The sequence below is a fragment of the Xylona heveae genome (genome assembly GCF_001619985.1).
Source record: "Xylona heveae TC161 unplaced genomic scaffold L228scaffold_2, whole genome shotgun sequence".
Lineage (NCBI taxonomy): Eukaryota > Fungi > Ascomycota > Xylonomycetes > Xylonales > Xylonaceae > Xylona > Xylona heveae.
In genome coordinates, this window is record NW_017264194.1 from 2,296,923 (window position 1) to 2,322,341 (window position 25,419).

The 25,419-nt window shown below is 49.3% G+C and overlaps 8 protein-coding genes across 8 annotated transcripts; 5 read left to right on the forward strand and 3 right to left on the reverse strand.

Annotated features, from left to right (window-relative positions):
* Positions 1-8,998: 8,998 nt before the first annotated feature.
* L228DRAFT_266022 (hypothetical protein) lies at positions 8,999-9,511 on the forward strand (the record flags this gene model as incomplete). Its single annotated transcript, XM_018334796.1, has 1 exon — positions 8,999-9,511. The coding sequence occupies one exon, from the start codon at positions 8,999-9,001 to the stop codon at positions 9,509-9,511; it is 513 nt and encodes a 170-aa protein (XP_018191110.1).
* Positions 9,512-10,199: 688 nt separating this feature from the next.
* On the reverse strand, positions 10,200-10,613 carry L228DRAFT_244417 (hypothetical protein). The gene has a single exon (XM_018331920.1). It carries the CDS (start codon positions 10,603-10,605, stop codon positions 10,429-10,431), a length of 177 nt encoding a protein of 58 aa, XP_018191111.1. The 5' UTR covers positions 10,606-10,613; the 3' UTR covers positions 10,200-10,428.
* Positions 10,614-15,759: 5,146 nt separating this feature from the next.
* On the forward strand, positions 15,760-17,557 carry L228DRAFT_244420 (hypothetical protein). The gene has a single exon (XM_018331921.1). The coding sequence runs from the start codon at positions 16,097-16,099 to the stop codon at positions 17,342-17,344; it is 1,248 nt and encodes a 415-aa protein (XP_018191112.1). The 5' UTR covers positions 15,760-16,096; the 3' UTR covers positions 17,345-17,557.
* A 931-nt stretch (positions 17,558-18,488) lies between these two features.
* On the forward strand, positions 18,489-19,205 carry L228DRAFT_266024 (hypothetical protein; the record flags this gene model as incomplete). Its single annotated transcript, XM_018334797.1, has 2 exons — positions 18,489-18,540; positions 18,613-19,205. The coding sequence occupies 2 exons, from the start codon at positions 18,489-18,491 to the stop codon at positions 19,203-19,205; spliced, it is 645 nt and encodes a 214-aa protein (XP_018191113.1).
* A 46-nt stretch (positions 19,206-19,251) lies between these two features.
* Positions 19,252-20,098, reverse strand: L228DRAFT_78846 (DUF1242-domain-containing protein). The gene is made up of 5 exons (XM_018336860.1): positions 20,002-20,098; positions 19,824-19,933; positions 19,684-19,765; positions 19,385-19,522; positions 19,252-19,253 (listed from the first exon to the last, which is right to left on the reverse strand). The coding sequence occupies exons 1-4, from the start codon at positions 20,002-20,004 to the stop codon at positions 19,499-19,501; spliced, it is 219 nt and encodes a 72-aa protein (XP_018191114.1). The 5' UTR covers positions 20,005-20,098; the 3' UTR covers positions 19,252-19,253; positions 19,385-19,498.
* A 146-nt stretch (positions 20,099-20,244) lies between these two features.
* L228DRAFT_244422 (TFIID-18kDa-domain-containing protein) lies at positions 20,245-21,174 on the forward strand. The gene is made up of 3 exons (XM_018331922.1): positions 20,245-20,380; positions 20,457-20,538; positions 20,649-21,174. Exons 1-3 carry the CDS (start codon positions 20,320-20,322, stop codon positions 20,911-20,913), a joined length of 408 nt encoding a protein of 135 aa, XP_018191115.1. The 5' UTR covers positions 20,245-20,319; the 3' UTR covers positions 20,914-21,174.
* L228DRAFT_280794 (eukaryotic translation initiation factor 3 subunit F) lies at positions 20,875-22,514 on the reverse strand. Its single transcript, XM_018335825.1, has 3 exons — positions 22,292-22,514; positions 21,506-22,218; positions 20,875-21,438 (listed from the first exon to the last, which is right to left on the reverse strand). The coding sequence occupies exons 1-3, from the start codon at positions 22,394-22,396 to the stop codon at positions 21,237-21,239; spliced, it is 1,020 nt and encodes a 339-aa protein (XP_018191116.1). The 5' UTR covers positions 22,397-22,514; the 3' UTR covers positions 20,875-21,236.
* A 187-nt stretch (positions 22,515-22,701) lies between these two features.
* On the forward strand, positions 22,702-25,185 carry L228DRAFT_236643 (DUF1253-domain-containing protein; the record flags this gene model as incomplete). Its single annotated transcript, XM_018330849.1, has 5 exons — positions 22,702-22,841; positions 22,897-23,258; positions 23,308-23,507; positions 23,572-23,750; positions 23,814-25,185. 5 exons carry the CDS (start codon positions 22,702-22,704, stop codon positions 25,183-25,185), a joined length of 2,253 nt encoding a protein of 750 aa, XP_018191117.1.
* Between the last annotated feature and the right edge of the window lie 234 nt (positions 25,186-25,419).

Consider the following 25,419-nt stretch of genomic DNA (forward strand, 5'->3'; position numbering starts at 1 on the left):
CGATAAGGTATAGTCCATCTCCAGTATAGCCCATGTCGTGGAGCAAAATGGGATAGGGAGAACATAAACGGATAGAGCCCTCGCGTCCCTCTCGTCATCACGCTGAGCATAGGAATGACGCGGTCTAGATGGGCCCGAGACGGGGAAACGGTGGGATGGGGCGACGGGCGACGGAGATGGTGAAACGCGCGGAGAGTAGGGAGCGTACGTAGCCTTCACCGCGGCGGCGGAGGCTTCCGACGTTGAGGAACGGATAGTATGGCGGATAGAAAAGGGTAGTGAAGGATAAGGTAGTTTGCATGTATGGAGAGGAAACACAACTAGCTGATAACTAGCCATAGCAATGACTTCAATTGCTGCATTCGTGCAGTGGGGGAAAAAGTGGGCCAGTAGTGATAGTATGGAAGAGAGAGTCGTGCGGGGTCTACATGCCCAGACTACAAGGGGAAATTCTAACAGTCAAATGGGAAGTCATTTGTAAAAATGTATCCGTGGTTGAGAAGGAGAATTGGGGGATGAGATCAGTGCGAGACGGTTGAATGCTGTTACCATGGTAATATATGAGATCAGCAGTAAAGTAGTGATTTAGGTTGGGGCAACGATAAGCATAGTCAGCAGCGATAGCAAGCGGTCGAGACGCGCAACCCGCGCTAAAGTAACCTACTTTCTCTTAAGGTATGTCAACTGATAGACTGGAGAAAAACAGTTTGGTGTGGGCTAGAATGGAAAGGAACTGGGTAAGTGGAGATATTTTGAGTTTGCCGCTATCATAGGCCCCTATGGCGACATTGGTCAGAAGTGGTTCGAGTGAGGCACCTTGTTGGGTATTTGGATGGATAGGGTTTGACTTTATCCGAAGAATATCCAGTTTGCTGGAAAAGTCAAGCAGTTGTGTAACACGTCGGAATATCATCGGAATATATCGCTATGGATACAATATTGGCGGATCTAGAACCCCAAGGCTCTCAGGAGACCGGAAATATGCGGCGTGGGCGAACAAACAACTGGATGATTGAGTTGCATAGATGCATGTAAATGCTGTATCTGTATGTCTCATCGAAATATCAAAGGACGTCGAGACTCAAGTCATGTTTCCATACTCTGATAATGGTTCAAAGCTGTGCGGGTCCTTTGCAACTAGAGCGGGATGAGATGTGGCTCGTAATGAAAATCCCTAAAGGTCGTGTGGCTAGTGCCACACCCCGTCGACCACACCCTCGCATCAAGGCTGTGAAACGAGTTGCGCTAGAACTACCAAGTGGCTGTGGTGGCCGTGCTGGTAGAAGATCAATCATGATTCGTCCTCGCTATCTTCTAGGACGAGCCCCGGCTTCTGGGCGGCCAGCTCGATGTTCTTCTGAGAATACTCCGGTAGCCTCCTTGAATTTCTTACCTAAATGTGCTCATAACTGCCCAAGGCTTGATGTCTGTTGCTTCACTCGGCCGTCCCGTGGGGCGTCGAAAAAGAACTGCGTATCTGACTTGGCATTTCTTCATTTGACCAAATTCAGTCAGTGCACATTTCCAATTACCGGGAGAGAGGGCCGTGTCCTGCGGGTAAATTCAAAAAAGGAGCCCGATCTGCCGCCAAAGAGGCAATTGGCCCAATGTGTAGAGGAAAGGACAGGATACTCGACACATCAACTGCTACTGTTGCGGGGCAGGGCAAGTAGAAAAAAGATAGGCTAGACTACATTTGGCATTTAGCGAAGGCGGATGGCGCGGATGCGGAGAAGTGCAATGCGGAGAAAAAGTTGTTTGGAAGCTTGGACGTGATCGCCGTTGACAAAGGGAACAGAATACAGTAAACGTATCATAGCCTGACTTGCCACCACCAAACGAGTGCCGATCTTTGCGGGGTGGTTTGGGCAATTTGTGTTTCTCTTCTTTCTGATCAGTCATTTATCCACCTTGGTGGTACAAATGACCATTTGATGCTGCGAAAACAAGCGTTTTATTGACTAGGTACCTGATGTAAATGTTTGCAAGCGATAAGGTGTATACCTGAAGACTAACACGCCATTCAACTGGCCTGAAAATGCATTTTGATATTCTGCTAATGTTATAGCCCTCGGCCAAAAAGAGATATGGTGGTTGGAGTGTTGCCGAACTGGCCCTGGGTTCCGTGTGGAGTGCAGCTGCTCAGCTAAATCCCCACGTTTTGCCAGGGTCCATTTTGCCAATCGAGAAGCGTAAGAAATTAAGGGGTGATGCAGAAAGTAACAGAATAGTGTGGGATCCGGAGCAAAAAGGAGAAAAGAGGTTAGCGTCGGAAGTGTGGAAGCAAGAGTTAGGTGACAATAGGCGGATATGATGTGAGATGTGATGTGATATCTAGTTGAAATGGTGTCAATTCAACTCGACGTGCATAATCTGTGTTGCACGACCATAGTCATGGATTCTTCCATGTTCTTCTTTCTCACCACTTGCCAAGTTCTAGTTTTCTCATGGTATCGGTAAATGGTCTGCCTGCTCTGGCAGCTCTGAGTCCTGATTGTCGCAGCCGCGCAACCTACTTTTGGCAGAGATCATCATGGACACCCATAAACTCGATTCAGCCGTAGTCAGATGAGAAACAGGAAAATAAAAAAGCCACACGACCCAATACGGCCGTCCGAAGCATTCCTAACTTGGGGTTAATAGTGTCTTTCTTGCCGGGCTGGGGCTGAATTCAGTCGGCACCCGCTGATCCTGCCCTCCCAAAGAGTCACGCGGGAACCTAAGAATTAAGATTAATATCCAAAGTAATGTTTATCAATGGGATAAATAACCATACTGATGATCCGCCATCACAACCTATTCCGCTAAAAATATGGGGCAACTACTAGCCAAAGACGAGCAAGCTGCGAATGAGACATGTCACACTATGGAGATAAGCCAACCCCCGGTACCTGCATCAGATGCCGCGAGAGGTCGACACGAGACCTTCACTGGATACGATAAAAGCTTCACTAGGCAGCCAAAAATGAGCATCTGGGGAAGAAAAAGGAAACCTAAATCTCCGAACAGAGTTGAGTATTGCTGTGGAGATGGCTTGCTGTGCCGCAGACTTCAGATGTAAGAAATACCAACCTCTCCATGGGGGTGGCAAAGCAAAGGTTGACAACCTTGGTGTCTCCCATTTGCTGCATCGAAAAAGGTTCCGGCAGATGGCATGATAGCGGCGCCATCCGTCCCCTGAACACTTTTCCTTGCCAGTGGAGACTGCTTCATTTGTTCACGAGTCACGGATTAGCTTGCCGATAGAGGGGACAAGGATTCGTTCTTGCACCCCTGCAGCACTCGGAAAGGGTGGTCGGAAACTTGTCCGGAGCAGTGTGATCCGGAGATACGAAGGCCGAGAAACTATTATTCCCAACGCACCGTATTTTCAGGGCCCATATACTGGGGAGCTTTTGACAATAGAACGCTGCACCGTTTTCTGTCCAACAATCTGTCGCCTGGGATAATCCTCGCGGAGGGCGAATGCGGAGCACGAGGCGATGTTTGCATGTCGCTGCACGCATGGCATGTTTCCATTTCATTTGCAGAACCCCCCATGCTGAATTTTCCCATCAAGCATCGGAATTTATTGGTACTGGTACTTGAGAGTATAGCGCCTCAAAGTGGCGTGAGGTCTTCGAAACAGATCGGCGCGTCGCATTACTTCACCTGTGGTCGACGCGACAGCTGTCGTATAATGAATGTAGAGAGTTTTTCCGTACCTTGCAGCTTTCTAGTCCACGTAATTAAATCTATGACATCGTCAACTCGTACAAAAAAAGGAAATTAACTCGTTAAGATTTCAAGTCTTCGTCGTGATGACGGGGTACTTCGGCCGAGGGTACGATCGGAGGATTGCGAACGGAAGGCTCGGATAGTACCCGAGCTTTCCAGCAGGGAAGCGGCATGGCAGGTTGAAAGCATGCTCGGCGCACGAGCCTTCCACATCCATGCTTTATTGAAAGGAGTAAGGGATTGTCATTTAGCAGATCAATAGCCACTGGTCAATGGCAACTTACAACGAAAGTGCCGTGAGTTCCGGGGGCAAAGGAAAGGAGTACAATCCGAGCATCAAGCCTTGCTCCTCGGTACATGTTCGCCGCACACGTGTATCGTTCTTATTCAGGTTTTGGACCGGACCTTCTATTTGTTGCTATCTTTCCCAGTCAAGGACGCACGAGACGAAGCGATACCCAGAATATAGCTAATCAGGGCCTATTTCGCGCCTCCTAAGACCAATCAAAGCTCCCGGATGCAGTTGACAGCACGTGCATCTGAAACCACACACCATGGCAAATGTGACTGCTCACAATTTTGCCAAAGACCAATATTGATAAGCTCCTTTTCGTCTCTTTTATAGAAGAAAATAGCTCGGCTGGTGTATATAGGCCGTACAGAGGTATAGACTCCTGCATCGATGATCGCCAAAGAGTAAATGATAATAGATAATGCATAGCCCGTGAACTCTTTTTTCTTTTTCTTTTTTGGTCCAAGTACCGGACCTAGTCCCTTATCATTTCAAGACAAACCAATCACGCGAGAGTCGGCAGTAATCGCTTCCGCTGTATGCTTCTGGGCAAAGCAAGTATCAAAGCAGGCGCTGGACTGCGATTGTAAAGTTAGGTAGGTCTGAGAACTGAGAACAAACCTCCCCCGGCATCCATCTACGGCGCCAAGATTATTAGACCCACTTCACATCATTACAATGTAAGAGCAGCACCCTTCTCTCAAGATCCCAACGTTCTCCATAATGTAATCCATCTGAAAGGCATGATGGTCTCTTCTGGCCGCTTTGCGCGCCCGTAGATTGCTGGACTGAAACGAAAAGTGGAGTCTGTAGTATCTGTTGTCATCACCCGCTTCTGGGACCCACACAAGTCAAAGCGTTTCATGCAATCCGGGGCCGCCCTCGCCTCCACGTCAAAAGCCCCAGACGCACAACAATTCTACCCATTATGGTGAAACACCTTCAAGAGATGCCAGTAGTTTGCAACAGTGCACGATGACGCCTATCATCTCTCGATCGCATACGCGTCGAGCTGTTCGAGGACAGGTGCCGATCAGGCTGTGATTGTGGTCCCATATCCTCTATCTCGGGCCGTACTGAAATGGAGGCCGGCTACCTCGAGGAGAAGAATATACTCAGTCACACAAACGTCAGTGGGAGCAAGAGGGCCGTTCGTACGCGTCCTCGAGCGGGTATGCGCACATGGGCATATCAGACCACAAGCCACCACGGCACGCTTGGTGTCACAGCGCAGAGCGATGCATTCATCGACTTTTATCTGAGATCAAAACTTCAAAAAAGGTAAAAGGGCATGATCTAATATCGATCGCCCTAGCACTTCCACTCATGGCAACATCAGAATGGTCTATCATAGGGTAGGACGATCGCGTTGAAGTCTCGCAATCGTTGAGAAGACTTACGTTTACAATGTGGAGAATCACTTCTGTTTCTGGTCGACTTGTGGAGTTAGCTCGCTCGGGGGCCCTGCTCTAGTTTGACGCTTACGGGATTTTTGGCGAAGACGGGGGAACCCACCACCATGCGATAATGGACGAAGGGGAAACGAAATAGAAAGCGATTTTGCTATGATCAATTAGCTGGCATTAAGATAAGAGACACTTCTGAATGAACGTGATGGAACGTAATCGCTCTGACGGCTAAGAACAAGCGACCGTACAGTGGTGATTCGCAATACGTACGGTGTACCGCGAACCCCAACAGTATCTACATTTGGTGTCCTCTGGCTTACTCTACTCCCTTCTGTCTCGTGAGCCCAAGTGGGCCCTTGGCTGAGCGGACAAACTACTCTAGACTATCTACTAGGTAAACTGTTGCCAAATTAGTTGACGTCTATTGATGCATTACGAAGAGTAAAGGCAGTAACTAGTGCAAATTAAGAGACTTGAAATCCTTATCTAGATATCAGTCTTCCTGTATCTCTGCCTCTTATTCGTCGTGCAATTGACGTTTTATCAGACCCTCACGGTCTGCAAGGGCCCAGCGAAGAAATATACTGAACTGGGGCAGAAAAGAGCGCGATGAGGACGGCGCCAATAAGTATCGCAGCGATGATACAATCTTTCCCCCCAGTCTTGAATTCAGCCTTTGTTCCCTTACCATGCATGGTTCAAAGCTGTGTAGAGGAGTAGCATTAAAGCCTTGCGAACCACAAATGTGCCCTTTCTTCCCGAACGGGACTTGTGTCCGATAATAGCCGGCTCTGGCAGGGGTGTTTTCGACAAGAAAGATCGGCAACATGGTTCATCGCGCCTAACAACAGACTTAAGAGAAGGGAGAAATTTTTTCGAAAATGTGTTTCAAGCACGCTTAGGTCTTTGCTCCTGTTTTATGAGACTTCATCAGCAAAGTAGAAGGCCTACTAATGGTGTCTTGGATCTTTTCCGTAGCGGCAGTCTCGGCCTCTTGGAAATCTTTGGTAATCTTCAATCGAAGGGCAGCCGCGTGCTTTTGAGCGGCTGAGACTTCATGGCTTCTTCCATGTGGCAATGAGGACGCCAAGCCAGGTCCCATAGCCTGTCTTGGAATGCAATGAAGAGAGAGAAACCATGGCGTCGAAGCCGCACCCTGAGAAAGAGTGCGCTTGGTTGCGGTTGTTGCTCTGTTCCTGCCAATGAACATGCCCCTCAACGAAAGCACATTTGGCTTACCCCCACCAAGCGTACCTCTGTGCCGCGCCGCTGCGGCTCAGGGCCAAACCACTGGGAGAGGACAAAGAATGGCCCCCAAAGACGGCTGCGAAACCTCAGCGCGCTCGGACACGCTGCTGAGTTTCAGTGCTGTACTATTCAACTGCAACGGCGGGAAGTGAAAAAAATGCAAAGGCTAGCCTTCTCATACCCTCCTTGCGAGAGTAAGAGAGTAAAAGAACCAAGAAACCTATGCAACTCGCGCGCTGCATTCAGAAAACAATGAAGCTTCTAGTGATCCATCACGGAAGATCTTCCGCCGAATGGTACCTGATCTAGACGCACGAAAATTTGAGCAGGAAACTTTAAACTTTTTTTCGCCTTTCTTTTTCGTACCCTATTTGGTAATGAACACATGGAGACAGGGAGGTACCAGGGGGCTGCACCGCCAGCAGCGCCCAAATAGGACGAGCAAGCGACGGCTCTAGGGGCGGGACGAGCGAGGCACAGATCAGGCGTGGTCAAATTCTCGTTTCGGCTTGCTCCCCACAGAGAGGGAGGAGAGAATCAGTCGGGTCGGAGAGGTGCGAGTGCTCCGATAATGGAGGGCAGCTGGAATCGGGGCTCTTCAGAGGTCTCGATGCTTCCTTTTCCAGGTTAGGGAGGGGTCGAGGTCGCATGCTCGAAGGTCGATGGGTGAAACTTTTACTTGCTTGCCGCCGCTGCCACACCAGCCGCAACCCCATACAATTGAACTGGGGCAGACCGGGGTTGGCCGTAGAGCCTTGGCAGAGGTAGTTCACCAGTTTGGCCAGAAATGGTTGAAGCGGGCAACTAAAAACTCATTAGCCATGGTTATTTATTTTCCTCTCGAGACAGAAGAACGAATCATCAGCAGCCTTCAGCCATCGTGCGAGTTTTTAGCTGGTCGCCTAAAAGGTGTCCGCCATGGCCGCATCCAGTTAGCGTCAAACTGGGACAGGAAATCCAGCAACAAATAATGATGGTGAGAGGAACGCAGACAAGGGAAACCCCACACAATGGTAATAATGAGGTGCTGCCCTATTGTCTTTTGTCGCTCCAGTACCGTGCATGTAAGAGTACGGTAATTTCGTAAGGTAATGTGGCACGTTCTCAGGTACCCCCTGCGAACATCCCACGGCTTAGCTACAGGAGTTCTCTTGTCGCCCACGTACTTCTGTCGCTAAGCTCTTGCATGATCAGCCGTATCCGGTTAAAAGGGGGGTTTGTGACTTGTCGCTGGCAGCGGCAAGCAGGGAAAAATACCACTCTTGCAAATCCCTCCCAGCTCGCAGATCCTCCCTGTAACTAAGGTACCTACGGTATCTACCTACTGTATGTCTGCCTGTATGCCTGGCGGTCCACCAGCCGGCGGCGACGAACAATGACAAAAGGACGACGACATCATCCCACGCCTTGTTCTTTTTCCCTCCCATTCCTGCATGGCTCAAACATGTCGCCTCGGCTCCCGAATCGAAGAAAACTTGTAGTTACAGCCAAGAAGACACATTCGAGCCTCGGAATTCCTCGCCGTGAACAAATGCCGTAGTTTTCCCGTAGTTTTGCCATAGTTACTTGGGTTGAGTGAGCAGCAAAAAAAAAAAAAAAAAATGCAGCGAGAGCCCGTCTAAAGCCGTCTACACCCAATAAGTATCAAGTGAGCGACCAGTTCAACGACCCAAACCCTGATGGGCTACAGCCATTTTAATTTTCCTGAGGTTATCTGGGCGACCTTGCACCCGCCCACCCAAAAACCCCATTCTACGTGAACCTCGACCCTCGCTCGCGCTTTCATCCTCCCGATGGGGGTTGCCTGGGGCTAGCGTCCCTTAGTTCCTTAGCTGCTTTGGCTGCTTGTCTTGCCCTCATGATATCGCTCGTCGATTACGCCATGACGGCACACCATGGCTCGTCCCAAACCCGATCAGACCCTGAGCATTTTCTCGCTGTCGTGATCATCCAACCATCCATGACTACTTGTTCCCCTCCTACTTCCTCACCACCACTACCACCACTACCACCACCCTGTTAAACCACCCCCATGCCCCATACATATATGACCCTCCTCTCGCCCTCCTCCATCCCTGGCCAATTCTCAGGCACATTCACTTGCAAGCAATCGGACTCAATTCCTTTTGCATTTTAAAAAGAGGACGAATCCACCGTCCCTTCCTCCACACAACAACTACCTTCTCTTTCTCAATCCCTTGTGTTGTGAATCATCCGTTCCTCTTGCTTGGACTCCGCTCGTCGTCCCACAACAACAACAATAAGTCGACCAGTTTTCTTGTCCACGACAACACATATACCTACATTTTTCAGAGACTCAAATCCATTCGAAATGTCTATCGAAATGGAGTGGTCTCCCGACTTCTGCCTGGCTTGCGATCGCCAGAGCTCTGGCGGAGCCTACTGCTCTCAGGCCTGCCGCCTGGCCGATATTGAGAAGGCTTCTGGCAGCTCCGAACCCGTTTCGCCCTCATCATGGTCTTCGCCTGTCTTCGAGCACGGCACTGGCTTTGTCCTGCCACCGCCTCTCGATTTTGATGCCTATCGATCGGCCAGGAGAGCAAGCCGCCTTTCTGCCGGACGGCAATCTTCTTCTTCTTCTTCTCCGGAGTCTCCTCACGACTCTTACTTTCCTCTGATGCCTGCCGCTCGCCCTTCGCTGAGCTCCATCTCGGGCTTGGACAAGTTGACGCCTTCTTCGTCTCGCACTTCTCTGAGCTCCGTCGGCCGACCAAGCACACCCGATAATGGTGCTCTTTCTGACAAGGCACGCAACGAACTCCGAAGCTATGCCAACTGCTTCGACCAAGTCCGTGACTGCCGTCGCCGTATCATCTCACCATGAACGAAGTCGAACAACCGGCATCTCTCCTCTCTCACGTCCGTAACGACTCTTGTCTTCTTCACACAAGCCGTTCGAGAGCGAACACGATCGCTCGCGACGTCTTCTTTTGAACATTACTACAACATTTATTCGACATAGACTTTGGTCATCACTTTTACCTTTTTCCCGCGAGACGAGCGATTTTTTTCTCCATTTCGTCTTCGCTGTTTACATATCATGATTGGGATGTACAGTCATACCCCTTTGGGAGCACAGCACCGGAAAAAGTTGTGGAGCACGGTGAAGCACAACTGCATTTTACTTGAGCCTTTTTTTTTGTTCCTTGCTGCGGAATACATAGCGAAAGGAAGTTCTGGATGGCGCATTTGTGGATTTTGGTATCACGGTTATGGGGCAATGGATCCTGTCTTGGGTTGGAAGGCGCACATATCCTACTATTCTCTTCTGTTTACATTTACATACAATTTCTACCATAATACAAAGATGACTCGGCCTTCTTGTTCGAACGGACAAGAGGGTTAACGGAGACTTTACTTCTCAAACAAATTTCGCTTCAAGACCAATTTTGCAACGTCTTCCATGTGTGAGTGTGTCGAACAATTTCGGGCACCATGTCTCTCCCGTTGGGCAGGAGAACTGAAGACTGGGTGTGTCACAGTCCGAAATTATTTGACTCGTCTCGGATCCTCGGTCTCAGCATCCGCTGTTTTAGGTATGAAGGAATGAACCACTACAAACCAACGCACAATTAATTGTAGCTACCCTACCCAAAACATCCGCGGAGGTACGGAAGCCATCGGAAGCCCCCCAGAAATCCAAATCGCAACTGTTTGACGAGTGCCCGCTTGGCATTGCGGGGGCCAAGCCATACGCCAAGAGGCATCTCCACGCACAAGACAGGGCAGAGCCTATACCATCTATGGCGATGAATGGTCTGGTTGCTGAGTGAGCTGATTCCAATTCCGATCCTGACTGAGGAGTCGAGGGACGATGAGAGACGCGTGGAATCGGAACAGGCGGGGTTCAGTATTGAGCGTACCCCATTCCCGTTGAACCCTGTTACGGCTGGGAGCGTTGCACCTTTCCCGAGGCATGGAGATGCAATATGCAGTTGGTTTCAAAACATATTCGAATACATAGAATGTTCGATCTGTGCAAGGGAAAAACAGCTCACCGAATGCGTCGTACTGTCGCACCAAATCGTCCACATATATGACGAATCTCATGGCGAACACAAAATGATGCATGTTCTGTACAGTTACAAACTCATGTCTACTCTGTAGCATCTATTTGGGGGTTCAGTTACAAAACCACACCCGTACGTTCCTGAAAAGAAAACAATGTACGTGGCCCTTGCGTGATGCATGTTCCCATTGTCATCATCTCACACTCTGTTGCCTACGTATTAGGTCATCCATCCTGCCCAAGCTCGCAAATTGACGCAGTGCATTACAAACGCAACTTCAACTTCCTTACCCGCGCGGCTGGTTCACAACCATCACTGTCTCTTCTAGTACCTTGGAAAAAAGTTTCGCTATGACTCTTTTCATGACTACTGATCTTCTCTTTGCTCTCTCTTCTCTGTTCTCCTTTTCGTGTGCCCCTATTTTTTCGAATGTGGACCCGCTGCAAGGAAAAAAATTTTTTTATTAATCATTCAAACCCAAGATGCAGTTCGCGATGTTCTTGAATTGGACACGTGCTGCATAGGATTACAGCGTGGGGACGTCGAAAGTCGCTATTGGCCAATTCCCCGTCTCTGCGGGAAAGCTGAAGATCCACATAAGCACTTCAATTCGGCCTCAAATTAAAGGACTAAATGGGAAAAGGGCGAGACGGGTACGGTACGCGGCTTAACCGCGAACGGATTCAAGATTTGAGCTCGATGCGAGGAACCAGGCTGATCTAAAACCCCAGTTTCTCGCACCGAGCTGCGACGGCGCGAGCCTCGGGGAGCCTACTGAAGCTCCTTCGGGCATCTCCTACTCCGTAGGAGGCGGGGAAAAATTTTCTGTCGCTAAAACTTCGCTGACACTGGGACAACTTAGGCGAGAGCCTTGTGGCGCTTGAAAACCAATTCGCATTTTGGGAGACAGCTCAGTAAGGTAGGTAACAGCGGATACTCTACATATTTTGTTGCCTCTCTTGGTATATGAGGCGAACGCCGACCTCACTGAAGCCAATGCAGGAGTTGAGGAGCGTTCTAACTGTTTCTGTTGTAGATGACCCTTTTCAACATACTTCGCGGGGGTCCAAGGCCTCATCTTTCTGAATGCCTAAGGCCGCTTCTCTTCGGAAATCGGCCGCCGATCCATCGCAAGAAAAAAAAAAGGTTTGTGTTCCTGACAAGGGTGACTGCGAAAGCGGTAAAGGTTTTCGACCGTGCCTGAATTCAATAGCAGGGATTAACCTTCTTGTAACGTTATGTTAATGTCGCATTAGCATGCCTCAAATCATAGTCGAAGATGGCAGGCTCCATTGCTCTCGAAAATGACATGATTTTATTACTATAATTTAATCGAAATGGCTCGAAATGGCGAAAAATTTCTGCATCAATTTGCCCGTCGATATCGCCTAGGCCATCTGCACAGCAAGGGTTCGGCATGTACGAGGGGGAAAAAAAAAAAAAAAAAAAAATTCTCAACGAAAGATATTTGTTTCCGTTTTACTCGATTCGATTATCAACTGCTATCTTTTTTTTTTACGCTTATGCTGGTCGAATCAACGCTGAACACGATGCATTAATGCCTTATCTCTTTCGGTTTCGGTAATTGACAATCGATCGAAGCACTGTTCAGCTGCTAGTAGTTCTAGGATTGCCAGGGAAAATTGCATCCCCTGCAGTAAGTAAATTTTTTTCTGCAAGATTTGAGGGATTGGCGCACGGGTCTTGTAGCTGAGGGATCAAACAGGACGGGACTTTTCGGAGAAACTGTGCCATTATTGTTGACCAAGCTCTTGTCCGGCCCGGCAACCCGACACAATTAACTCGCTGCATTCTTTAGTTGCACCATGGCGACGACACTCGGGATTTCTGGCTGTACCGGAGTACGTTTCGTAAAATGACGGGCTTGCTTCATCCCACTCGGCCATGTGGGTAACCGTCTTAGGTGTCGTGTCTTTCGCCCTTGCTTCATTCCGCCGCGTTCCTGGCCGAATTTCCGGGTCGCTTCTTGGGTCAGTCGCCAGCGCAGACTGACCAGGGATCGAAGATCGAAAGCTGCTCGGTAGCTGCAAGGAGAGATTCCCAGGACAAAGGTCATTACCGGAGCTCATGGTCACAATAACCACCGTTGCTTGTGTACGCAATTGATCACTGTAAGGCAGAAATTGCAGGGGTTTGCGGCATGAAATACCCGCGCTGTGCGCCATCGCTTTTTGCCCCCGAACATATGAATTCTGCTGAGCTAAGCTACGGCCCACAAAACTATATCACAAAGCTAGCTTGATCTGATGCTGATGCTTTCTCTGTGCGACGAGAGCGGTCGTTGATGCATAAGCCCGCAGAAAGCCGATAACAGGCAGCAACTTCATGTCCAGATGTGCTGGAAATAAAGCATGCCTTGCATATTGCATCATCGAGCTATCCATTCACCTCAGCATTTGGATTCGAAGACTAGCTGATACTCCCTGCGGGCCGTTTGGTTCCCGCGCAGATCGCGGTCGGAAAGTGAATGCTGCTGGGACATTTCGCCCTTTGTGCAGGAGTTTGGCAACAAGAAACAGCTAGTTGTATGACGACAATGGATGAATACTAAGGAGACCTGAAACAGCCTCCTCACGGGGCGACGGTCACATAAACCGCTACGTTTCTCTGGATGGCATGGTCCACTCCCAAGCGTTGGTTATCCCTTGCATACCAAAGAATTCTGCAGGATTCAGCTGGGATCCTCTCGAGCGTGGGGGGCATTTTTGTCCTATTTTTGCGGCCTGCACACTGTTTCTTGTCGTGGTCATCATCTCCTCACCTGACAAGTCGCATTTAGTAATGGGCCACAACGGCGATGGATTCACCTGTCGGAGGAAAAGCTCTCGAGGGTATCATGCAGTCATCCGAGACCTCTGAAGCTCTGTCGAGAGTTTCCCCGCTCAGGATGCCATCAGCTGTGATACATCACGCACATTGTCGAGTCACACACACCGTTCTCTGTTTCACCCAGAGCGGCTGTCAAGGGTTTAGCTGCTCAGATGGTCATCCCGGCATGACTGACTGTCACAGCCGGTTGTTTGAAGTTTGATCAGTTCATTGAATGAGGGTCTCCATAACTTCTTCTCTCGCTTTTCTCAGGCGGCACTTGTTCGCAGACATCTTTGCTTTTGCCCAAAAATGACCAAAAGTCAAGTCGTCATTTTTCCCGATACGGACTTGATAACTTGTGTTAACTTTACTGATTCTGTTTCTGGGATCTACCACAGTTAGGACACTAACGATCTCCAGTTGGTCAGCCAACAGAGGCTCGGGATACGCGGGACTCGACTTTCGGTAGAACATCGAAGCGGTGCAATAAACAATGAAAAGTGGCCGCTAATAAACCTGGGTTAAGATTTTCGAGACTTACCAGTCTCATTGGAGGTGACGCCGATGTTCTGAATAAATTTTATAAGTAGCTGCATTTATTGTTTGTAACCTTCGAATGTTTTCTCTTTGCTTAATTATGTATTTGTTTCAATTGCTCAAGCTTTGCTCAGAAGTCTTGTCCATCTATTTCAGACGGAAGGGTCCCTCATAGAGAAATCTATCACCTCATCAGACGGCATCAAAGACTCCAAACGTTAGATTTTCTGCTTTCCACTATTGAGAATCGATATCATGCCGTTTGACCGTTGTTGTATAATTTTCATGCACGTTTTTGCAACTTCAACGGCGGTTGTTTGAACAGCGATATGTCCATTCGCGGCATTAGGATGCAAGTCCAAGGACAGTCACAGCCCTCCGACGAAGATCCGCGTCATATGCCTTGAATCATTTTTAAAAGTCCATTTGGACAGACACAAGGATTGGAAGTCCTATGATGAAGTGAGAAGAAATTGTAGGTCATTCTCCACTCAAAAAAGAAAAGATTCAATATCCATATCGGGAAGGCTCATCTTTGAATACAAGTACGGCCACCCTTCACGATCATAACTCGCCAGCATCACTTCTGCTTCCTTTGGGGAAGGAACGTTCCACATTCGTCGACTGCCCACTACGCGTCAAATGCACGACGTGCAGAAATGCGTCTAGTTGGCCCGCCATGGACTGTTTACTGTCATCTCAATTCAGCTTCACCATCGCATCCTCTGAAAGTAAAGCAAGCCAACCCGAAAGAAGATTCATCGTCCAAAACACTGCTATTGTCATTATTCTCAAGAATCTGAAAAATGAAAGCTCTCAAAGACCACGACGCTCTTCGCGTGGCTTACGCTACTCGAAAGCCTTCCTTCGGGAATTACATACGTATTGTTTGGCGTGACCTGCTTTGCCTTTTGTTTATGGCTCTCCTGGTTGGAGGCCTATTTCTCCTACCACTCGTCCATCCTCACAGGCGGCTGTTTCAGTACTGGATGTTGTCAGACGGCACGTTTCGCGGACCTGCTTCGATCAGCTACCCGTATCTGCCGCTCACTTTATCTTCATGGACAGCTGGCGCGATTTTCTTCGGTGGTCCCATTCTGGTCATTCTCGTACTTCAAATCCGTCTTAGAGATATCTGGGATGCGCATGCCGCGATCACTGGCGTGCTTAAGGCCCTTCTCGTTGCGTAAGTCTTATTTTTGATCATTGTATCTTCCTCCCATATATCATGGTTTTATATGTTTTTTTGCGGATTTGCAAGCTAATCCAATCGATACAGGACTTTTGTGCACGTTGTGCTGAAGAATCTGGTTGGCGGCTTTCGACCAAATTTTCTCTCCATCTGCAACCCAGATCCAACTGGGATAGATTTCGTCGGTCATGGTGATGTTTTCCTCCCTACCACTGCGTGTATGGGCATGGGGAAAGGCCATAAAACCGACAAAATGAATATTACATACGCGTAAGTTATTTTCCTGTGCCTTCAACATGAGCTTCGTTCTCAAGGTCAAAAGTTGCTGATGCCTTTTGTTATCAACAGACTCCAGTCATTTCCCTCTGGTCATACCACAGCTGCATTTGCCGTAGCCACGTTTCTGGCACTGTATCTCAACGCGAAACTCAAGGCTTTTGCTGATTACAGCGCGTACTTCTGGAAACCAGTTGTTGTGGTCATCCCACTCGTTGTAGCAAGCGCGATTGGAGCCACTCTTGTACTGGACAAGGTAATCTCTACTTTAACTTACTCCTTGTTACATCTCAAAAGAACCCACTAACTAATATACCTTTAGCACCATCATCCCCAGGATGTTCTTCTGTCCGCACCCATCGGCGCTTTGGTTGGGCTGGTCTTTTACCGCCACTCATATGCTGCCATCTTTGATTACAGATATAATCACATTCCTCTCCCGCCGGCCAGGATCCACCAGCGATTCACCTACGAGCCATCTCATCCATTTGAATCTGTTCCGTTAACACACGTGGTGTCTCATTCGCTACCTCCAAAGACCCCTCCCCATCATGGAACCCAGATGACCCAACTCCCTACTCCTTCCATTATAAACAAGCCCCAGGATCCCCCGCACTACCCACAACAGGCCCAAGTCTCCGCAGACGCGCATCAATCTCCCACTGCAGAATCCACTGATTCTTCAACCAACAAAGACCACGATCTCTGCGACGACCATGCGCAAGCTCAGGCCCACGAGAGTGATGAAGAACAGGATATTAACGCCCGCTGCGAATACCAGCCTTCTCCTGAGATCGAGCAGCAAGTGCATTCCCAAGATGACCGCACCCGCTCTCACGACAACTTTTCTCTCGACGATCTCAGTGATTTTGAAATCACCCACAACAGCGAAGCCGACCATCCTTCTCCTGACACCGAGCAGCAAAATCCTTCTTCCCAGGACGGCACTGACGGCGCTCGCGACTTTGCCCTTGAGCCGACTGAAGTCCAAAGCGACCCTCAGCATCTCACCCCCATCTGGACACCCCGCCAGCCTCGTCAGGAACAACCCACCCTTCTCGCGAACACTCCAGTCTATCCCACTCCTGCATTCTGTCTTACTCCTCCCATCTTCCCCACGCCTCTCGTTCTCCCCACACCCTCATCAGCCTCATCAGACGGGTTCCCCTACGTCCCTTCGCCAGTCTCCGGTCCTTGTCTGATTGGACTTGAGATGACGCCGTCCCGCGCACCCAGATCAAATCAGATTGAGTGGCACGCTCAGGACGACCAACAGATGCAGATGCAGCTGCAGCTGTATCGCCCTCCATCATCGCCTGTTGTTCCGCATTGGTGGTCGCTGGATTATACCGCCCTTAGCAATATGAGGAATGAGCCAGTCGATTATGCTGCATCGGAGCTTGACTCGCACTCTCAATTGCAGTTGGAGTTTGATTTACTTGAGCCGGAGCAGGCGGAACAGGCGGAGCAGGTTGAGCAGGTGGAGAACAACAATGAGGATGAAGATGAGCATACCAAGGGCGAGGTTGAGCACGCAGAGGACTCGCACTCGCCGCTGCTCTTGGAGTTTGATTTCCATGAACTTGAGCCCGAGCAGGTTAGTAATGATGAGCATGATGACGGGGCTGAGCGTGGAGAGAAATCGGAGTCAGGGTCGATTGCAGAGTCTGAATCCGTGTCTGAATCTGACGCCGAGTCGGTCCCGGCTTCTCACAGTGTCGTTGACAATGCTGCCGCTGCGGCGACGATGATGCAGAATAACATTGGAGCGTTGGTCCTGATTGGGCTGATTGCCATTCTCCTGCTCTAAGTCTTTTTTTCACTCCTCTTTTGATGTTCTCTTTCCACTTCTGTTATCAAGTTCTCTTTCCATTGTTTCTTGTGTTTCCCGTTTACCTTTTTTTCTGGTATGAACCTTTTGGTATTTTACCCGCTTTAGACGCTTAGTCTCTCTAGACTCTTAGTCTCTTTAGACGCATACTCACTTTAGACGCTTAGCATGCGGGAGTTTCTGTATTCTGTTAGACCCGTATAGGCCTTTTTAGCCCCTTTTGTATTTTAACTCTTTTTTTGATCACAATGATCACAATGATCACAATGATCGCAGTCACACTGGTGTGTATGGTATTAGGTCGATTGGGGTAAGAGGCAAGAGGTAATTTGGTGAGTGTGGAACTCTCGTTACCGTTTTGTCATGTATATTAGGAGTAGTAGATTCAAATCGACAAGTCTCTATTTATGATCCAAAATGAGGCACAAGTAAGCTTTAATTGACATTGTTCATTACGGAGTAAACTCGCGCTGAACCGACAAGCACGTGACTCCAGGCGTTATGGTTAATGTATAGAGTACGGCCTCTGCTAATGAGAGGATAGCCGGAGCTCAGGTCTATCAGTCTTCTGTCTCAATATCCGTAGCATCTCGTCTTTCCTTAACTATGTTCTCCGTAAAACGAGATTTACGGAAGGAACAACAGACTTTCAATGTCGTAGAATCTCCTTATTCAATAAAGTAGAAACTGCGTAATTCTGCTTGATGCACAATCGTATTGAAACTCGACTAGGGCTCTCAGAATACCAATATACACACCGAAATGGGTGAGGCCTGCCGAACAGGCCGAACTGGCGTCGTGAAAGTGAATGACAATGCCCCATTGCCGACGGGCTATAAATTGACATCTCTTTTCCGCCTCTTCTCTCTTTTCCTCTCATCATCCCACATCTCCATCTTCTTTGAATCAGAGAACAGGAACCATACTAGGTCAACCTCGTTCTCTCCTCTCATCCTGTTCATCGACTTCTTGTCTTGCATTCCTTCGTAGGTAGGTCCACTCTCATGATGCTCTTTGCTTGATGCTCTTGATGAGGTCTTGACACTCATCCTGACAACATTAGAGCACACACAGCTTCTCCCTCACTGTTCATCCGTCCAACGCAGACGTTTAACTTGTCAAGATGGAAGCTGCCGTTGACAAGCCCAAGTTTACAGCGGCGGAGATGGGCCAAGGTAAGAGACCACCATCCAGCATCTCCCCACTCTGCTGCACTATGGCTGACTGATGTGACTGGTTTTCACTAGCCCTAACCCTCCTTGATGCGGAATTGTCCAAATCGAAAAACATCCAACGCGTCAGCCCTGTGAAGATTATCTCCTACGGAGGCTTCGTCGGGGTTACCCATCTTCAATCATATCCCTTAACCGAGAGTATTGAATATATTCTCGACCCCGCTATCCTTGACAAGGAGAAAATTAGGGTCAAGTTGCAGCGTGGAGTCAAGGCAGTTGCTGAAAAGCATACTCTACCCATAGATTGGATGAATTCCCGCGTGGAATTGTTGGCGGTCGGAGACAGCATCTTTCCTCTCTTCGGCGAATCGGAGCAGCAGAATGTTGCACTCTTCCGTGGTAAAAATATCATTGTGTACGCTGCAGAGTGGAAGTGGTCTTTGGCGCACAAACTGAAGAGGTATGGATCGGAACTAAAATCGGTTGACCTCCTTGATGCGGTTGCCATCACGAAAGTTCTGGTGCCGGAGATGAAAGCTGAGCCGCTCTCTCGTGCCTGGTTACGCGATCTGAATAAGATCGTCCATACCCCCATCGAGGAGCACGTAATCGACAGGGTGGCATATGAATTCGAGCAGATCCATCGCTACACTGGCATTTCCTGAATTCAGATAAGGTCTTGATCCGTATCCGGCAGTCAACAACTTTTGTCTCTGTTCAGAAATTAGCTGGAAATTGATTGAGGACGACGGAAAAAAGCAGACGAGTCGGATATGTTGAAATGGTCTTATAAGCTTCAAGAATTCATGTTGATATTATCGATATGATATCGTAGCTAGCTTACTATGCAGTAATTCTTTCTTCGTAATAGTCGAACACCTCAACGCCTAAAAACACATGGTGACAACGATGCCGCTGAAATGTGACTGTACAAATGCCGAACTTTTGGAAAATCCCCTTATGAGCCCATGAAGAGGGAGACCTGATCAATGAATTGTCAGCATTTCATCCGGAAAATATAATATATACTGCCGCAATCCATATGAAGAGGAGCGACCAGGTATGCGGCAACTCCTTCCTTAATAGCATCCGATAGGCTATATAGGATTGAATGATTGTGAATCCATAGTATTTCAAACTTACAGCCATAAGAACACAGCATATGCTGACATACGGACTCAGCCGTTCACCTATCCTTGCACACTTCCAGAAAATTCCCAGCACCCTGTTAGGCTTCTGTCAGTTTCGCGAAGTGACCAATAAAAAGGTGACCTGTAATTTACCCGTCGCGGTTTCGATCCATGATACTGGGGAAGACATAGTGTGTGTACGTGCTCGTACAAATCAGGAGCAGTATCACGAGGAGGAGCGACTGAAAGTTAAACAGTGCGGACTGAGCGAAGTGTTAGCGTAGGCACGCGAGTCTGAGGATCCTTGTCACAGGCCTAGAGAATAGCTCACCATTGCTAAAATCCAGATATGCCAGTCTATCAAATATATCGTAGAGATTTAGATGAACGTTCTCAATGCTTCTTGCGGAGGTGAGGTGAGATTCCTTTGAAGTGAGAGATGCCAGGTCGTCTTGCAGCCGCGAGTGAAGTTGACGTCGCTCCGTGACGCTCGCGTGCGCCGGGTAACCTCATTCACTTTGAAGATTCACGTTGCGCAAATGACGACTTGAAGAGACAGGTCTAATTAATTTCTAACTGTGAATCCTGCCCCTCTTCCATCACTCATCTAAAGGGGAGTATCTGGGCATTGCAAGCCCTCTATTCAGTTATGACGGAGCCTCGCGCCCGTGCTGCCCGCCATAAGGGGCAGCAGAATTTCGCTCCTGATCGTACGTCTACACTGCCGACATGTGGATTTCGGACCTTGGATTGGTCATGAAGGCGCTCAGAGCTGACACATACTAGTCAAGGCATTACTTTTCGCATACGGAGATGATAGGGAGCCGCTTCCTGAGACAGTCAAAGTTCTCGATGAGATTGTGACAGAGTATGTCTCCCATGGCATCATGGATCAGCGTTCCTGACCATTGCTCCTGTGCGCGCATGGGAGGGGATGGCGAATGAGATATTATTCGGATAATACACTGACTATTAAAGCTACATTATTGAAACATGCCATGAAGCGGCATTATCTGCTTCGTACAGCAGGCGCGCGAAGATCAAGGTTGATGACTTCAAGTTTGCGCTCCGCAGAGACCCTCAGAAGCTAGGCCGTGTTCAGGAGCTCTTGACGATGGACAAGGTCTTGAAACAAGCTCGGAGGCAGTTCGATGAGAAGGATGATCAGGTCGAAATTGCGAAGATGGAGGCAAAAGAACAAGAAAAGGAGGACAAGCAAAAGGACAAGACCGAGAGCAAATAAGCTGGAGCGAGCCTTTTCGGATCCAAAGGATGCTGGAGCTGGGCTCTTATCTTACATCATATGCATCATTTTGGCGTTTGAGACTCGTTTACGTGGATACAACGGTAGTATGGCACATGGGACGGCGTTAAATTTTGAAATTAATGGTGGTCATAAACTTGAATTTGATTTCTACACACTCAGACGCCAAACAATGAGCTAGGAGAAATTGTAGCCTATATAATAGCCACCTCAATACACAGTAACTTTTTCCGCCTTTTATCATGCAACGTATATGCATACGACGAAATTATATCGTTTTTTCGGGAACCGATTTTCATAAATTACTCTCTCTCGCGGTTCTGCTGGCCACGGCCTTTTCTTTGATCTCGGCCGCCACGCTGGCCGCCCTCGGCGTTTCCGCCCAATCCGTCTGCTGGTCCAGTTGTTAGAGCCGCAGTTGCTAATCTGTTGGAAAGATCGATCTGTGTGCGAATAGTGTTTGCAAGGTAAGAAATAACAAGGACATCTTGGATGTGGTTGTTGCTGCAAAAAATTTCGGTTAGTTTGAAAAAATGTCTCCAGGAAAGTGGCGAAAAGATGAAAAACATACAAGTCTCTCTCAACGTCGGAAGCATCAACCTTGGGAGCCAGAGCTAAAGCATTCATCAAGAACTGGCCAAGCGCGCTCGATGGCGGGGACTCCTCGTCCAGGACGGAGTTGACGTAGTTGGAGACTCTTTCGAGCATGGCAAGGACCTCCTCAATGGCACGCTCCAGAGACTCAATGTCCGTAAGAACACCAGTGGTTCGGTCCTCGCGGTCCTTGGCTCCTGATATTAACTCCAGACCGCTCTTCTCGGCATCACCGTATCTGATCTCGTTGGGGACGGGGATGAAAGCAGCGCTGTCGGCGGCGCGCTCAGCAGTAACGCCAACCGGAGCAGAAATGTACGTCCGTGCCTCAATATCCTGGCCGGGGTCGGTCGAGATGGTGAGATGGACGGCAGGGTGAGGCCAAGTGCCGTCGCCTTGGCTGCCGTAGAAGTTTTGGATGAGGGCCGAGAAGGTGTTGAGCTCGGACGACGTGGCGTACCATCCAATGAGCACCTCACGGGGATTGGCACGGAGATGCAGGGCAAGCATCTGCTTCTGGTATTCCATGTCGACTTCGACCTGGTCTTGCGTCTCGGTGTGACCGACGGCAAAGCAGTTACGGATTTCGACCTCGGTGCCATCTTCGCTGCGGGTACCAAGAAGAGTACCAATCACACGTTCTTGGTCGGCATTGCGGCGGAGAGAGTGGTCCAGGATGGAGAAGATGGCCTTTCAAGCATACTGTCAGTATCAACTGATCCAACTGACAAGACCTTTCCGGGGCGATTTGAAGGTCACCTACAGAAGGCTGAATGACAACGTTCAGTGGGGCTGTCGTCGGCTGGGCACCAACAACAGCAGGGCCAAGAGGCCGGGCGAGGTGAAGGAAAGAATCGGTGTCCGCCATGATGGAATCAAGGGGGCAGTCTGAAAGGTGGAGGGCACCGCTGAGTACTTCTCCCGACTGCGAGGGATGCGACTGGCAGTATAGCGCTCGGTTTTGGCGGTCGCGTTCGGCGATGAAGATGATCCCTTTCGCCCAAGATCTGATTCTTTGTGGGTTCGGCTAGACCCTAAAAGTTCGCGCTAGCGATAAGATATATGCAGAGCCTCACGATGTTTTTTTTTGTGCCAAAACATTCAGCCCAGTCGATCCATTACCACTTGAATTTCTCAAGTCTTGAAATTTTTTCAATTGAAAGATTGTTGCAAATGGGACCTAGAGGTGGTCGAGGTCGAGGTCGAGGTGGTGGGCGTGGGCGTGGGCGCGGCGCACCTCGTGGTCGGGGACGAGGCCGAGGTGGCCGACAGCTTACCTTTCATACCTCTCGAGTAGAGGAGAAGTTGGAGTCGTAAGGATGGAAATTCAATTAAAATCAGATGAGCAACTGTTAATTCATGATATAGTGACTCTGAGGGACCTGAAGAGTATGAAGAAGAGCCTAGTGAGAGTGAAGAAGAGCAGGAGGAACTGCTCTCCGAGGACTCCAGTGACGACGAAGAGGCCGATAAGAATGCGATTCGTCCTTATAATGCTCTCATACAATCGTTGAATGCGAATAAGCCAAAGAAACCAGAGAACAAGAAGAGGAAAGCGGAAGAGACTGATGGGTTGACTGCCGAACCAGCAGAGAGCAAGAAGGCCAAACCGGACGAAGAACCAAGCGACGACGAAGAAGCCGACGTGGATCAGGTTGACGAGCCCGAGGAGGCAGGAGACGAGGCATCGATCGCTGAGGAAGCAGCAGAGATAGACGACGAAGATGATGGTAGGTCGTCACATGGGAGACAGTGCGGAAGATTTGCTTACTCTCGCAGCTTCGGATTCGTACGAAGTACACTTTACAAACTGGCAAGAAAAGGATGTCGCAGCAAAGATCAAATCCATTTCCGAAAATAAATGGAAAACGGAAAAGGGGTACTACAATAATGTGGGACGATCTGTATTGTATTCGCCCTCAACGGACGGCCCGTCGACGGCGTCCAGATCGAGAATATCAAGTACGAAAGATCTCAAGGTAAACCAACCCTCTCATCTGTCCTCCAGACCTCCACAGACCTCCATACTAAAACGCTACATAGATCAAAAAACGACTACAACATACTGCACAGGAAGCATTCCCTGGATTTGGTGCTTTGGAGCAAGCTCTAGCCTCTCACATCTTCAATTACCAAGATATCTTCTTTTGCGCACGCTCCGTCGAAAATGCCGAGACACTACGCAAGCTCAGTTGCCTTCACGCATTAGATCTCATCTTCAAGTAAGACCTCCCACCCTCTTTTCACTCTACTCCATCCGCAACTAACATACCTCCTTCACCCAGGACCCGCGACCGCGTTATCAAGAACAACGCGCGCCTAGCCAAAGTCTCCGACTCCGAAGAACTAGAACTGCGCGACCAGGGCTTCACCCGGCCCAAAGTCCTCATGATCCTACCCACACGGCAATCCTGCGTGCGCTTCGTTGAAACCATTGTCCAACTCTGTTCTCCCGAGCAGCAAGAAAACCGTAAACGGTTCCAAGACAGCTACGTGCAATCCGAAGACACATTCTCCGCCGACCGGCCCGCCGATTTCCGCGAACTCTTCGAGGGCAACGACGACGACATGTTCCGGCTGGGACTCAAATTCACGCGCAAGACGATCAAATACTTTTCGCAATTCTACAACTCGGACATCATCTTCGCGAGTCCGCTGGGCCTGCGCATGGCCATTGGCGCCGAAGGGTCCAAGAAGCAAGACTTCGATTTCCTGTCCTCGATCGAGCTCGCCATCATCGACCAGGCCGACGGCCTACTGATGCAAAACTGGGAACACGTCGAACACGTCCTCGCACACATGAACCTCCAACCCAAGGAAGCGCACGGCTGCGACTTCAGCCGCGTGCGCAACTTCTATCTCGACGGCCACGCCAAACATTTCCGCCAAACCATCCTCTGTTCCCCCTTCAACACCCCCGAACTCAACTCCATTTTCAACCACAACATGCTGAACATTGGCGGCAAACTCAAAATCACCAGGGACTACGACGCCCCCGGCACTACCACGCTCGATCTCAACGGTCTCTCCATCAAACAAACCTTTTCCCGCTTCGATTCTAAATCCCCCGCCACCGATCCCGACGCGCGCTTCGAATACTTTTCCACCGCCATTGTCCCTTCCATTGCGCGCCAGGCCAGACTTGCATCATCCTCTTCCTCTACCTCCCGTCGTGAAGGCGCACAAGGCGGTAGCGGTGGAGGGCTAGGCATGCTCGTTTTCATCCCCAGTTATCTCGACTTTGTCCGCGTGCGCAACTTCTTCGCCACCTCCCCCACCACGTCGCATATCTCCTTTGGTTCCATTTCCGAATACACCCCCGTGCGCGACGTCGCGCGGGCCCGCAGCCACTTTCTGAGCGGCAGACACTCGGTCCTCTTGTACTCTGAACGCGCCCACCATTTCCGACGATTCCATTTGCGCGGCGTCAATAAGGTCGTCTTCTACGCGCCCCCTGATAACCCCTTGTTCTATAGAGAAGTCGCCGGCGCATATATCGGTGCGAGTGTTGCCGAGGGCAGAGTCGATACTGCCGAGGCTAGTGTCAGAGTGGCCTTTTCGAAATGGGATACCTTGCGCCTGGAAAGGATCGTGGGCACCAAGAGAGTCGCGAGTATGGTGCGAGAAAAGGGCGGAGATACGTTTGATTTTGTATGATGCTTTTTGGTCTTGCATGTTATGTGCATTTGATTTGTGTGATGGGGTTTAATATCGTGCGATGCTGTTGATATTGTGTTTGATGAGGTTATTCTCATTGTACAATTGTGCTATATTATAAGTCATGGGATGGGGGCGTTAACTATATGCATTTCAATTTCCTCTGGCGCAGCATAGTATAAGGTTCAGTTATCCTTTTCTCGAAGCGGAAAGGGTAGAAAAAGCAGGCATTTG